Here is a 14073-nt window from a genome sequence, read left to right as displayed (position 1 = left end):
CAGCATATTATTTTAAATTTTAATCTTTCTGAAACACTTCTCTCTTCAAGATGCCAGACTATACAATAATGTCAAACAAATTCTGATATGCCACTCAGGATATTCTAAGTTTCTTAACTTTTCAGCCCTTTCAATAATTTCTGTGTCTACCTTTCTTTTGCAGACTTGCTTTCTCCTGCTTATCTGCATGCCTCTAGTGAGCTCAGCCCCTTGGCTGTCCTGTAAGCACTGCTCTTCGTTCATAGTGATCCTTTTTACAGAAAAGGCCTTCTCTTTGTTGTTTAGGTCTATACCCTACCCATCAGATGAAGTCAAACTCAAGATACCTATTTGTGAAGTCTTCCAGGGCTCTTCTAATTCTCATTGATTTTTCTGGAATGTTTTATACTGTTTAATGCTGTTTTGGGTAATAAAATCTTGTCTCTGAAGATTAGAACTACCAAAAGCATGGACCATTGTCTGTTTTGGTATCTCTCAGAATAAGTTAGCAAACTTGGTATCTAAATTGGTATTATTCTTGCTTAACTGTGTAATTCATAATCCACCCTACAGAAGAAGAGGAGGAAGATTAAAACATTGTTCAGGATTTTTCAGCAGTATGAAATTTACATATATATTGGATTTGGGCACAAATGTGAAGAAAAGACTTGTATATATATTATATTTTCTGTAATTAAGTGGCTGCTGTTTGTGTATCAATCACACATGGAAATTTTAGTTTATTTGATATATTTACATTATGTAGTAGTTTGTTGAAATTGAAAGAAGATAATCAAGTTGAGAAAAGTAGGTTGCCTTAATCATTTAATCCTTCTGTAATGGGTAATATTACTTAAAAGGTAAGCCTTAGAATAACAGGAAAAGATATAACAGGGCAAGATATATTACTTGCCCTACACTCCTCTCCTTTAGAGCAATGGGATCTGCTCTGCTTAGCAATCAGGCTACCCCTTTTATATGCTGCTCGTGTATACCATTAAACGTGAAGACGCTGTCATTTTATTTTTCAATTTTGTGTGAATGCTTACAGAAAAGAAGCATTTTGTTTTACATACAAAGACTCTATCTGTAACACACACTAAAAATGGTTTAAGATTTGAGACAATTAATGATTGTAAACTAAAACATTTGTACAACACGGCATCTAGAATATCGTGCTAATGAATTTTAAAAATAGCTTTACTGAGGTATTATCAACATACGATAAATTACACATATTGAAAGTGTTCAGTTTGATGAGTTTTGACGTGTGTATATACTCCTGAAACCATCACCACAATCAAGATAATGAACGTATCCATCACCCCCACAAGTTTCCTCGTGCTCCTTTGTCATCCCTCCGTCCTCTCCTCGCTTTTGCACCTCCCCATTCCCCAAGCAAACACTGATCTGCTTTCTGTCACTGTACATTAGTTTGCATTATCTAGAAGTTCATATAAATGGAATCATACAGTGTAAACTCTTTTCAGTCTGGCTTCTTTCACTCGGCTTAATTTTGTTGACATTCATGCATGTTGTAACATATATTAGGACTTCATTCCTTTTTCTTGCTGAATAGTATTATGGATATGCCACAGTTTGTTTATCCATTTTTCTGTTGTTGGACATTTGGCTTGTTTCCAGTTTGGGGCTATTACAAAAAAAGGCTGCATAACATTTTTGTAGAAGCGTGGACATATGCTTTCAGTTTTCTTAGGTAAATACCTAGAAGGAGAAGGTCTGGGTCATATAGTAGGTGTATGTTTTACGTTTTTAAGAAATTGCCAAACTGGTTATCCAGAGTGTTTGTGCCACAATGTACAAGAGTTCCAGTTGCTCCACATTTTTGCCAGCACTTTGCATGGCAAAGCCTTTTTAATTTTAAATATTTTAATAGGTACGCGTGGAATCTGAGATTTTAATTTGCGTTTACCTATTGGCTAATGATGTTGAGCATCTTTTACATGTTATTTTTTTCCATTCACATGTCTTTTTGGCGAAATGTCTGTTTATATCTTTTGCCCAGTTTTTATTTATTCGTTTTTTTGTTATTGAGTTTTAAGAGTTTTTCAGTATATTTTATATACATGTCCTTTATTGGATATGTGAATTGCAAGTGTTTTCTTCCTGCCTGTGGGTTTGGCAGGTGAATTCTTCATCTTCCATCTATTATCAGGGCAGCTCCAGGATTCTCACGTTTGAGAATTAGGAAATATTCCAGGTTGGATCCCAGCTCAAACAGGCAAGAGCATTCCTGCTAGCTGATACTGTATGTTTAAGAATAAATTTTGGTATTTTTTTCTATTTATAAATGTAAATTTTGCTCTTTGTAGGCAATGTTAAAAATACTTAAAATTGTGAATAAGGAAAGAAGACTGGAATATGCTTGAGAACTTCAAGCAGAAGAAGACCAACTATCAAGGCCATGCACATCAGAAGCATGAGTGTTTGGGGCTTAGCATACACTAGCATTGGGGCAGCAGGACTATTATTTTAACAGGGCTCCTCCACTCTGGGTTTGGGGCTCCTCAGTTATTCTTAGTTTTTCTAAGGAATGCCTCAACATTATGGGAGGCTCAGTTTGCAGTTTGTTCCCTCGAAATATAAGTCAAGTGCTGCATTTGCAGTGCTCAGTCACTAGCTGGCCTAAGTACTTCATAAATGTTTATAAAATACAAGTATCAAATAAGGGAAGGTCTTGTTATAGAATTCACAGATGTCTTCAGAACCTAGAGCTGAGCAAAGCTTGGGAAAGTAGGGATTGATAAAGAGAAACATGAAATTAATTGTATTTGACCAATATTGGAAAATAGTATATTAAAGTCCAATACAAATGTCTTAAGTGTTAAGGGCTCCTTTTCTCTGGTGCTTTGTTGATGAAAAGCATCCAGTTCTGGTGCCGAAAGGACTAGGTTTAAGATTCTAGCTCTGCTGTTCACTGGCCTCATGAATTTGGACCAATACTTCACCTACTTCAATTCTTTCGCTTACACATTGGGACTAATGTGTGCCTGGCAGGGGTGATTGTAAGATCATAGGAGACAGAGTACATAAAGCATTTTGATACAGTGCCTGACACATTGTAGTGGGGTTTGCAGTTACTCTGCTTGTCCTTCCCTGTTTCTAGTCTTAGGGTAACCAAATCTGCCTGCTGCGACGGTGACCTAACCATGCAGCTTTCCCACTGTGAGATGTAGCTCCTGGAGGGGAGATGTTAGAATGGTGTTTACCAGCCCTGCCAGGATAAATTTTTCTACCACAGTGTGTTTTTCCGTGATATGAAAAACAAAATATATCATGGGATAAAGGTACTTTGATTATAGGTTTTATTGCTTCAGGACATAGTCTTTTCATGCGTGGCGTAATTACTATAAAGGTATATGGCGAGACTGACTTGAGGTACCTGGTGGAATGAGTCTCTGATGTTGGCAGCAGGACTGATCGTACAAGCAAGGAAATCCTGAGACTTGTAAAATTGGAACCATGTTCCCATGGGAAAACGTCTTGAGGTGGACCACTGTGGAGGAAGGAGTTAAGGTGATGGGCAGATTGGCAGAAGGCTCGAGTGAGGGTGACTGGGACCAATTGTACCAATCGGTACCCAAATTGTACCAATTTTAGAGCTGTTTCCAATGGATATGGGTAGTAAACTTGTCCTTGCTGCCATTCTGAATTCTTTTATACTGTCTCTGCTACTTTTCTCTTATTCCTGACCTGTATCTTCCATGCCTGCAAGTTTCTTGACTCTTAGAGCCTAAATTATCCCTCCTTCTCTAAATACGTCTGGAATTTTATGATGTTCTTGCTGGCATTGCCAGTAAGTCATACTACCAACAAACTGCTGCAGCCTGTAGATTAAGTTTTATGTTTTAGGTCATGAAAAACTTACATGCATTGCTTAGTTACTTAAGTTATAAATTCTGTACAAAACACATTAAGAAGAGATCCCTGCACGACAGCGACAACTACGTTTGGTCTGGCTTTTGTAACAACATATCTAAAATATTGGACCTTGACAATGATGTATCAGAACCACTTTATGGTTTCCATGTTTGTTCCATTTCTGTTTTGTGGCCAGACATGAAAAGATATTGGAAATTCGAGTCCTTCTATTAAAAGACTTTTCTTTATATGTTAGAACAGGAACCACTTTAAAAAATTTTATTGGGGAAGGGGAACAGGTCTTTATTGGGGAACAGTGTGTACTTCCAAGATTTTTTCCAAGTCAAGTTGTTGTCCTTTCAGTCTTAGTTGTGGAGGGCACAGCTCAGCTCCAGGTCCAGTTGCTGTTGCTAGTTGCAGGAGGCACTGCCCACCATCCCTTGCAGGACTCGAGGAGTTGAACCGGCAACCTTGTGTTTGAGAGCCCACTGGCCCATGTGGGAATCGAACCAGCAGCCTTCGGAGTTAGGAGCACAGATCTCCAACCGCCTGAGCCACTGGGCCAGCCCAGGAACCACTTTTTAAAGGGCCTCTTTTTCTCTGTGTCCACAAGGTTCCTTGTTATAGCATTCTAATGGCATGTGACACAGTGAACTAAGTAAGCCACATGGCCATACCTACCTCATGGAGGGGAAACAGTTACAGTCCTGATATGTCTCCATAAGGCAGAGAGCCAGTGAACAGCTCTCATGATTCCGTGGTTTTCGTTCATGGTCACCAGACTCAGCTCTCTTCCTGCTGTAGGCAAAATGACTCGTGCCTCCTCAAGAACAATGACCCAAATTGCCCCATTCAGCTATAGCATTACGTTCCAAGTTCAGTATCTCTTCATCAGGTTCAGATGTTTTATCTCTTAGTCTGGAGACTTCATGAACTAAAAAGACCAGTAGTCTTTCCCTTCTGTCCACTCTAACCCTAGTGGAGTTGGGAAAGATAACTGACAAAACCACTCCCATTCAGAAAGGGGAGGAATGGGAGCTAGCTAGCAGTCACTGAGTGGTAGCAATTCTGAAATCCCACTGAGCAGGCATTTTGGGGGACCATCACCTTGGGTTGGAAAATGTTTATTCCCAGAGCCTGCTTTCTGGAAGAAGCCCCCCAATCTGTTGTTCTCCATGTCCATTGGCTCTACCCTCTTGGAGTTCCTTCCTTTTCCAGTAACTTTCTTGGCTACCACTGACGTGGGCGTTGGAGAACAGGCCTTCTGAACAGTTTTCTCTGGCAGCTACCTGTCTGTAGGGTGGTTTTTAATATCTAACACTCATAATCCTCTTAATGTAGGCTGGTAGTTTTTTTGGTAGTACAACTCTTCAAAAATTTTGTTGACTTCTTATCTGATTGTAGTCAGCTTCATGTATCAATAGTTAGATCTACAATTTTGGCTAGGTGTAACTCTTAGATTTGCTATATTTCTCATCTTTTTCACCCCTACGTGTGCCCCCTCCCTCTTTATTGATTTGAGAGTATCTTTTCTCTATCTGGCTTCATTCAGATAACCAACTGCAGAGAATGTTGAAGTGCCTTCTTTTTTCTATCTGGCTTCATTCAGTTGGAGGCCTACGTCCTTTGTCTTTTTTCCCCTGAACCATTTTATCCGAAGTGAAAGAATTTACAGAGTGCCACATTAATGCATGCTGAGGTTTTCTATCAGGTGTGATGGCTATTCCCCTGGTTTGAGCCTTACCTGAGGCTGAGTTTTAATCAGCTTTTGTTCTTTCAAAGGCCTTCTCCATTTTATTTTTAACCGATTGGGCTTGAGAAGTTAGTTGCCTCTTTCAATCTTTTAAGTCTTTGAACTTGAACTTTATTTTCTTACATTGCTTCTTATACACCAACCAATTCTCTTTTGATATTTCTTTCTTGCATGGGTTTCTGTTTATCTTATTCAGTAATAATAATAATAATAATGATAATGATTATTATTATTATTTTGTCTCATTCTTTGTCCTTTTGTATTTTCATTTTGCTTTTTTACCTAAACTTGTTTTTCACCAGTTTCACAGAGACTGTGTCTTCTGTACTCTATCCAGTGTGCCAAACTATTTCCACACTTTTCTTTTGGATCCATCACTATGTCCTGTAAATTCTTTCTTTGAGAATTTCAGAGGCTATTCCTTTCCTTTATTGGAATATTTTCTTTTTTTACATGGCTTGTGTTTTTCTTCTTCATTTTTCATTCCTTTAAAAAGTGAAATCTGACAGATTGTTTTCTATCAATAAATTGGCTCTTTTACCATCCACTGGGATCTACAGATCAGGGCAGGTTGACCTACACAAATCCCAGGTCAGTTCTCAGTTTCTAGAAGGCTTTTTACTCAGGTAGAATTTTTACTTACCCTCCCCGCTTGATTTTCTGGTATGGGTGGAATATATTAAAAAATGTGGAGCTCTAGCTGCCACCAGGAGTTTTCCTTTTTCTGCTGTCTCTTACATTGCTTTGCTTATACGGACTGACCCCAGAATGTAATGTGCTCTTGCAAGTTCACTCCAACTTCCTTCCCAGCTATTTTCTAGGAGTTGTTGCCCTGCGTGAATGTACAAAGATGGGAGGAGAAAGAGGCGAGAGGGTGTACATGTGTGTGTGTGTGTGGGGGGGGGGGGTTGGGGGAAGTATATAATAACCTCACCAACACAAAGATCTGCACTGAGGGGAATTTAAAGTTGGCTGCAATTTTACAATGGATACAGTTCTTAAGAGTCTGAATCAGATAACCAACTGCAGAGAATGTTGAAGAACCTTCTTTTTTCAGATGGTGTCATGCAGGGCGGCCTGCGGGGCCTCTGGTCCCGTTCCCCACATAAGAACGCAGGATATGGCTAGGCCAAAAAGGAACCCCCACCCAGCCATAGATAGGGGAGTCATACCAATATATTCTCTCTGGTGGCCGGTTGAGACACACGCAGGAGTAGCCACATGATCCGCAGTCCGCCATTCACTTCTCTGCCTGCCAACCAACCAATCAACGCAGCCCCGCAGTTACATCAGTAGCCAATTGGCTAACCGGTTACAGCTGATGGCCAACCAGTCACAGTTGATGGTCATTCACTACCCAAGCCAGCAGCTCCCCAGTGAGGCCGAGAGCCTGGAAACCGCACCCCTGGCTCTGTCCCCACAGATGGTCTCATTTTCTGAGGCTTAAGCTAGTTATGGCACGACAGGTCTTTCTGTTTTTTGGTTTTATTTTCGTTTCCTCCATTGAGTGTCTGATTTACAGTTAGCGAGATCCTTCCAGGGTCTCAGATTATATGTTGATTTCAGTGTTACATGCAGTGATTTCTTGGGTTACTCCTGCATGTTCAGAAATCAAGAGGTTGCATGATTCAAGGCACACATGATTTTCAGCTGGAAGTCCATGTCCACTATCTTCTGGCTTTGTCTTCTGACACTTAGAGAGGAAAGCTCACGTTTTTAAGTCTGGTTATAGAATTCTTATTATAATAAAAAGTAATTCTTGTGATATCTTTATATTTGGCTTTTTACTAGAAAGGGTAAGAGTTTTACAGTTTCATTAGAATTTGACATTATGTGGTGTTTCTATTTCAGATCACAGCAGCAGCAATGTTTCACTTCTTCAGAAAACCCCCGGAATCAAAAAAGCCCTCGGTACCAGAGATAGAAGCAGATGGATTTGTCCTTTTAGGTGAGTCTTTTTAAGCAAGAAAATCATAATTAGATGAATTATTTTTCTTTTAAAAAATTACTTGAAATCTGATTGACTTTTAAATTATTTCCTACCAATGCCACAATTTATGTATATGAAATCTATAAAAATAAACTTCATCGATCACTTAGAATATTGTCATCAAGTTGGACTCTTATATAGTGGTGTGGCTATGTTTTTCAAATTAAATTTGTAAAATCATCCCATTTTTTGAAATCTCTGCTATGCTAGTCAGTTTTTTTAATTGTGAAAAACCAAAAGTCTTGAAGAATCCTTGATAATTTCACGTTCTGTTTTATAAATAGCACCAAGCCTTGTTTCTTAAATTAGCATCTGAAATTAAATGAGGCATCCAATACATATTTGCTGAAGGAAGTACACTTTTAAATCTAAACAATGTTAAATAGTGTCTCCTAAAAGTTTAAGCCCAGTTTATTTCCTATTATAAAATTAATACTGCCAATTATTAAGATCTTAGTGGTTTTAAAAAATATTGCTTTCAGCCAAATACTGTGCTTTTCCCCAAGGGGAGTTCTGAAAAATAGCATTTTCTTCGTCACTATGTCTTTACCCAAGGAAGAGATTTACAGTCTGGTGAGGAGGAGCCAAAACCCAGTCTCCTTGTGGTACAAATCATCTTCCACTCTGGACTTCCCCCGCCAAATCTGGACTCCTTCTCCAAAGGGATTTGTATGAACTCATAGGATGGTTCCTCCCTGGGATGTTTCTCAGATGTCATCCCTTCCAGAGTCTGGTTTCATACCTCTTCCTTTACCTTGGCCCAGTCAGACTGGCATGGGTAGGCTTTAATGATAATCCTGAATTTTCAGCTTCGACCCTCTCCGAGCCAGGGCTCACTCCATGCCTCTGACCCCACACATTCAGAAGTATGGTGGGTGGGTCTGCCTCCTTCAGCCTTTCTCTTTAAATCTGGTCTCTTGCAGAAAGGACACAGGGCTTTTACCTCTCTGGTCCTCTTCCACTTCTTGGCCTTAATCTCTGGGAGATCAGAGTAGAGTTTTTCTCATAGCTAAACATGACTGTAGAATATGCCATCTTTTCCACAGTCAAGTTCTGGCAGGCCTGTGTGTTTTTCTGAATCTGCTTCATGTGGCCTTGGACAAGGGCAATGGCTATGGTAGTCAGAGTTGTCTTCTCTCTGACCAGATCTCCTACAACTGAGGCAAAATGGTGGGGCATAGTCTGGCGAGGGCTGGTGATTTTTTTCGGGAGCTGTCTGTCTGGGATAAAGTGGGGTGCTGTGGACATGACTGCTTATCTGGTCTTTCTTACCGTGTCTGGTCTTTCTTACCCTGTGAGGAATTTGTACCTTGGTTTCTAAGTCAGAATTGGCTGTCAACCCCAACTTCTGTTCCTTGAAAGCTGCCAGTGTTGCTTCCCTCTCAACATTATTCTTTCTATTAGCAAATAGCCATTTAAAGGATGTGAGTTTAGTGTACGGAGAATTAAATAGACATAAGACAGATTAACAGGGAAAAAGCATACAGATTTTTAAATGTACATGGGAATCCTCATAGAAAATAAAGACCAAAACAAGTGGCAAAGCCTAAGTGCTTATAGGACCAGGTTGAATAAAGAGGCAATTGTGGAAAAGTAACTAAAACATGTGGCGAGACTAATGGAAGATAAGAGTTATTTTAACAAGGTCTGCTTGTATAGTTTCTTGGCCTCCACTCCCCATCTCGGGTGATAAGCATGTTTCTTTCCTCCTGATATCTTTCATATGGGGGTTTTTATCTCCCACTTTCAGCTCAAAATAATCTTATGCCAAAGTGGCATATTTTAAGGGTGGTATATGTGCCACCCTTCACCATTTTGGGCAAATTATATAATCTCCCGGGTGTCATTTAGCTTATCTAGAAAATAAACATGATCACAGTACCAACCTCAGGGTTACTGAGGGGATTAAATGAGTTAATGTGTGTAAAATGCTTAGAACAACGCTGTGAGTGAAGTGGTGCTATTACATCTCCATATACAGGTGAGGACTTAACTTGTCCAAGTTTCTCCAGCTAACAACACAGAGCACATCTGGAATCAGCCCCGGCAGTCTGACTTCAGAGCTGTCCCTTTAACCACTGTGCCGTCCATTTTTAAATGTCATTGTCATTTTTAATTTTAAGACATTAGTGATATTTTAATCTCTTTTTAAAAAATTTAAATTATGGTCCCTGTTTGTTTAAACGAGAAAGTTTTGAGTTTGTTTTTAAGAAAAGAGGGTTGGTTTTTATATGACTGTTCATAAAGTTTGGCTTTAATTTTGGCTACCCCAAACTTTTCACTATTTAATGTATTAAATATTTAAAAATATTGCAGAAAACTATAATCTCCTTAATGAAGTTGAGATAGGAAGATGGTATACATTATTTAGTTGGTAAAAAAAAATCCTTCAACAGTTAAGTACTTAACTGAATTGACTGGTAAAAGTCGGGACAGATTATTAGGAATATAGTTAATCTCATTTAAAAATAAGATGGTAACCTCTTTTTTAAAAAACTGATTTGTTCTGCTGAGTTGCTCTTTCTATCATATGGTTCTATAGTGACGTATATAATATCTACTTTAGTCTCAGAGCATACTGTGTAAAATATTTTGGAAAATGTCAAATAGGTCAAATGGTAGATATGAAATGCCATTATTAACATGGCCCCATACTTGCACACATGTACTTTGGTTATCATGTATACACATAACTTTCTTTGTACTCATGCGCAATAGATACATTGCAGGAAAATAAATGTATATGATTGTGTGTTTTGTGTGTTTATTAACCTCTACATGATACAAATAACTAAAAAACTTAGAAACATGATTATATTTATGGCAACAACTTCTTATTCTTATATATTTCACAGAATTTTTTAGATGACCATCTTATGCCTTTGTAACTTGTTTCTAATTAAAGGTATAAATTATCAATTTTTTCCCCACTTGAGAATACCTTTTCCCCGAGGCAAGCTTTCCCGCTTAACACAAATAGGCTTTAGGTCACATTTATTAGATGGCATTGCTGAGTTGCTAAAGTGAGCTCCTCGTGACTTGAAATTCAGGGTCCAGGCAGAGCCTAAGCACTTTTGTTGATAGGAATATCTGGGCTGTTCATATACAATTAGCTCACTTTTGATCGGACAGCTTTTTCACTGTTAAGGTTTGCAAAACATTTAGCTTTTGTAAAATGTTGAGTGTGTTGAATAGGAGTAAGGAGGGGATGAAGGCCGAGTAGAAAAACATCCTTTCTCTTGTATCCAGTTCCTATTCACATAAGAAGGTAATAGCTATTCATTCATTCAGTAATGAAGTTGAAGTAATCCTCCAGGGTACTCATTTTACACAAAAACAAATTGCAGTTTTCATTTGCATCACTGGGTGGCGAGTTTTCTTAGTCTTTTACTGCTGTTTGAAAAACCCCAGCAAGCATGGTACTATTTGTACTTACCAAGGTTTCCTTCTGTTATGACATATTTAATTGTACTTTTAAGACATTATCTTTAAATTGGTTACAAATTTGCTCCTGTAGTGTGCAACCTCATAGTTATTTTAAATTAGGAAAAAGGGTATCTGTTGCTTGCATGTTAGCATATAATTCCTTCCAAAACTAAGACAAAGGCATGGATTAGTTTATTATACTATAGCAAAAAGAAGGAAAAATAACAACAACAAAAAACCCCCCGCAGAACATAAAATGAAAAGGAATAATTTAGTTTATTGTGTAGACCAGATATTAAACATAACTCTGGAGCAGGCAGAATGAATTGGGCAAGCACTATTTCAGAGATTAAAGGAATTGGGTTACATCATGTTTTTCAGAATATGCAGGTGTTTCTTAAAGTAGGGCATAAGAACTTCTAGTTTCCATTAAGCTAATTATTTTGTAAAACTCATTGAATTTAGAATCAGAGCTTAATAATTCACAGCAGCTTGGATGTCCTCTTTTAAGTATTGCTATTGAAATGTGTAATTTAGTCTTCCCTGTTTTCCAGTTTAAATGATAAATCAGATTTTGAAAAGTGGTGGGTTATTTTTAAGACTGTTTCCTACAGAATTCCTCATACTGGGAATTATTCAAACCATGTACACACACTAAAGGTAAACTACCACCTTTTTATATGGAGCATTTTAGGTCATTTCTTCATCTCTGTATTCTTTCCTTTATTTAAAAGTGGAAATTTGCTGTATACAATAAAAATTTATATTCCAAGGAATAAGGGACAGTAAGTCATTTTGATGATGTCTAGGATTGAAGGCTTTAATTAGAACAATGACGAAAACCAAACAGATTTTCAGCATGTGCTTCCTATTTTTACTCCGTTCTTGTAACAGAAGTATACCAAATCTTAAAAAGAAAAATAGTGTTTATGGATTTCAGAAGCGACTTACCCTATTAATATCTCTTTACTCATGTGTGGTGATATCCAGAAAGAATCCAAGAATAATTAATTTACTTGGCAATCTTTGTGTGTTTACTCTTGATCTTTCAATTCTAAAGTAAAGTGAGCCAGGATTTTTCAACCAACTTCATTATTCAGTTGCTTGTTTTCCCATTAGGAAATGCGGAGTTGTACGTCTAATGGATAGAATTAACGGAACTGTCATACTCGTTGGTTCGTAATTCTGGTTCACCTGTTGACCTCGTGGCACTTCAGAGGTGAAAATGTTCAGGCCACGCTGTCCCATGAGGGGCGTACCTGCCTCATCTCCTTGAATGTGCAGAGAGAAGGGAACTTCATGGGGCAGAGACAGGTGCCAACTGTACGGAGAGGCAGAACTGAGCCCTCTGTTTCATGCAATTAATTATGAGAAAGTCATTCATTCTTACTGGGGCTCAGTGGACTTAGCTGACTTAAATGTAAATTAGAGCTGTGTCTCCCTAACTCCAGGACTCTAACCTTCTTGTGCAGTAGGGGGCGCTTTGAATGTATACTGGTACTGGGGCCTCATCCCTAAATTCTGATTAGATGGGCCTGGGGGTTGGCTTGGATTTTCTTTTTTTTCCTCAGAGTTTTGGTTCTATTGTGCATGGAGGGCTGAGAAACTCTGTAGTTCACTCTCTATAATTTTGTAATTGAACACCATCCAATAATGTGTTACTTTGAAAAAGACCTCGTAAAAATACAAAGTGATAGTTTTTCTTCCACTGTAGTTGAGCCATAAGCAAACAAAAAGCAAATAAAACCACAGAATTCTAGGTTAAACATACTTCCTCTCGGACATTAAATAGACAAAAGAATAGAAAGCTTCAAAATTCTAAGAAATGAAATCCGTTTGTCAGAGTAATATATTCAGAACCTTAAGTGTGTGTTTGTGTGTGTTTAAATCAGTGAGAGCAATTGGGAAGTGTTTTGTTAAATTAATTATACGATTGTGAATTCCAAGTAGCCTATGGCTTTTTGTCTTAGCAATAGTACATCTGTTAAGTGGGTGCAAAAGTAATTGCGGTTTAAAAGGTTCAAAATAATTGTGAAAACCGCAGTTACTTTTGCACCAACCTCATAGATTGACTTTAGGTAAAATTATTTGACAGATGAACACCCATAAACTTTTCAGAGGAACTCTGACATACTTTTTCTTTGAACTAAAACCTTCAGGAAGTCATATTTTTAATATAGCTAGTTGGGGGTAATTGACTGGTTTCCTATGGTGCTGTTTCCCTCAGTAGAGAAAAAATGTAAGTGTGCACACAATCTTACCTAAATGGAGTTTCCTTTAGTATTTCCTTAGAGGCTTTCATAATGCTATATCTTCTACATCTGAGACTATTTTACTGAAAACTTGTGATGCATAGCTTTTATAGTTTAACAGTTTATTCTTATTTCTTTCTGTTGAGGAAATAAATGATAAGGATGAGAATCTAAGTAAAGTGTACACAGTGTGAGCACTGTACTTTGTACTAGTAATTCAGATAGCGTAGGGAGACCTAAATATTGTCTTTCTGGTAATCTTAATAATACTACAGTATTATTTTATGTTTAAGTGGTTATGTTATTAACCTTCTGTTTTTGTTTGTTTCCCTTTGAGTGCAACCAAAGCATTTTATGAAGGGAAGAATCCTTATTGGGGTTCTAATCTTTATGTACTAATCTAATCACATACTAATCTTTATAAATGTGAACTTATGAAAATCTGAGCATCTTCTTTATTATATCATGATACAGTTGTGATGTTAGGCCAGAATAGCATTATCTAATAAACTAAGCCAGAAGGAAAACATCTTGAATTAGTGTGATGCAGCCTTTTCTTATTGTAGAAATTCATCACCAAGTGAACATTCTAGATGTTTACCTTCTCTGTCCCAGGTGCTCTGCTCCTTGTTAAAGAAGCTACAGGTTCCTGGGCCTGGCCCATACCTAGTGAACTAGCAGAAGTTTTGGAGCTATAGCTTGAGAATTAGCATTTTTGAAAAAAAAAACCACAGCAATGCAGGTGATGTTTATGTGTGCTGGTATTTGGGAATTGTTGGAATAATTATTTT

The 14073-nt window shown here is 37.9% G+C and overlaps 1 protein-coding gene across 2 annotated transcripts in view; it reads left to right on the top strand.

Annotated features, from left to right (window-relative positions):
* Nucleotides 1-14073, top strand: part of UMAD1 (UBAP1-MVB12-associated (UMA) domain containing 1) — a 192333-nt gene that overhangs the window by 13986 nt on the left and 164274 nt on the right. The window contains exons 2-3 of one of the 2 annotated variants that reach the window (XM_081079963.1): nucleotides 164-221; nucleotides 7466-7562. In XM_081079963.1, coding sequence (XP_080936089.1) covers nucleotides 7481-7562 — 82 coding nt within the window. In that variant the 5' untranslated portion in view covers nucleotides 164-221; nucleotides 7466-7480. The remainder of the gene's footprint in view (nucleotides 1-163; nucleotides 222-7465; nucleotides 7563-14073) is intronic. The other variant, XM_081079962.1, reaches the window with a different exon arrangement.

The sequence above is a fragment of the Rhinolophus hipposideros genome (assembly GCF_964194185.1).
Source record: "Rhinolophus hipposideros genome assembly, chromosome: 18".
NCBI classification, from domain to species: Eukaryota; Metazoa; Chordata; class Mammalia; order Chiroptera; family Rhinolophidae; genus Rhinolophus; species Rhinolophus hipposideros.
Note: the sequence above shows the minus strand (reverse complement) of the source record. Positions and strands in the feature narration are given on the sequence as shown.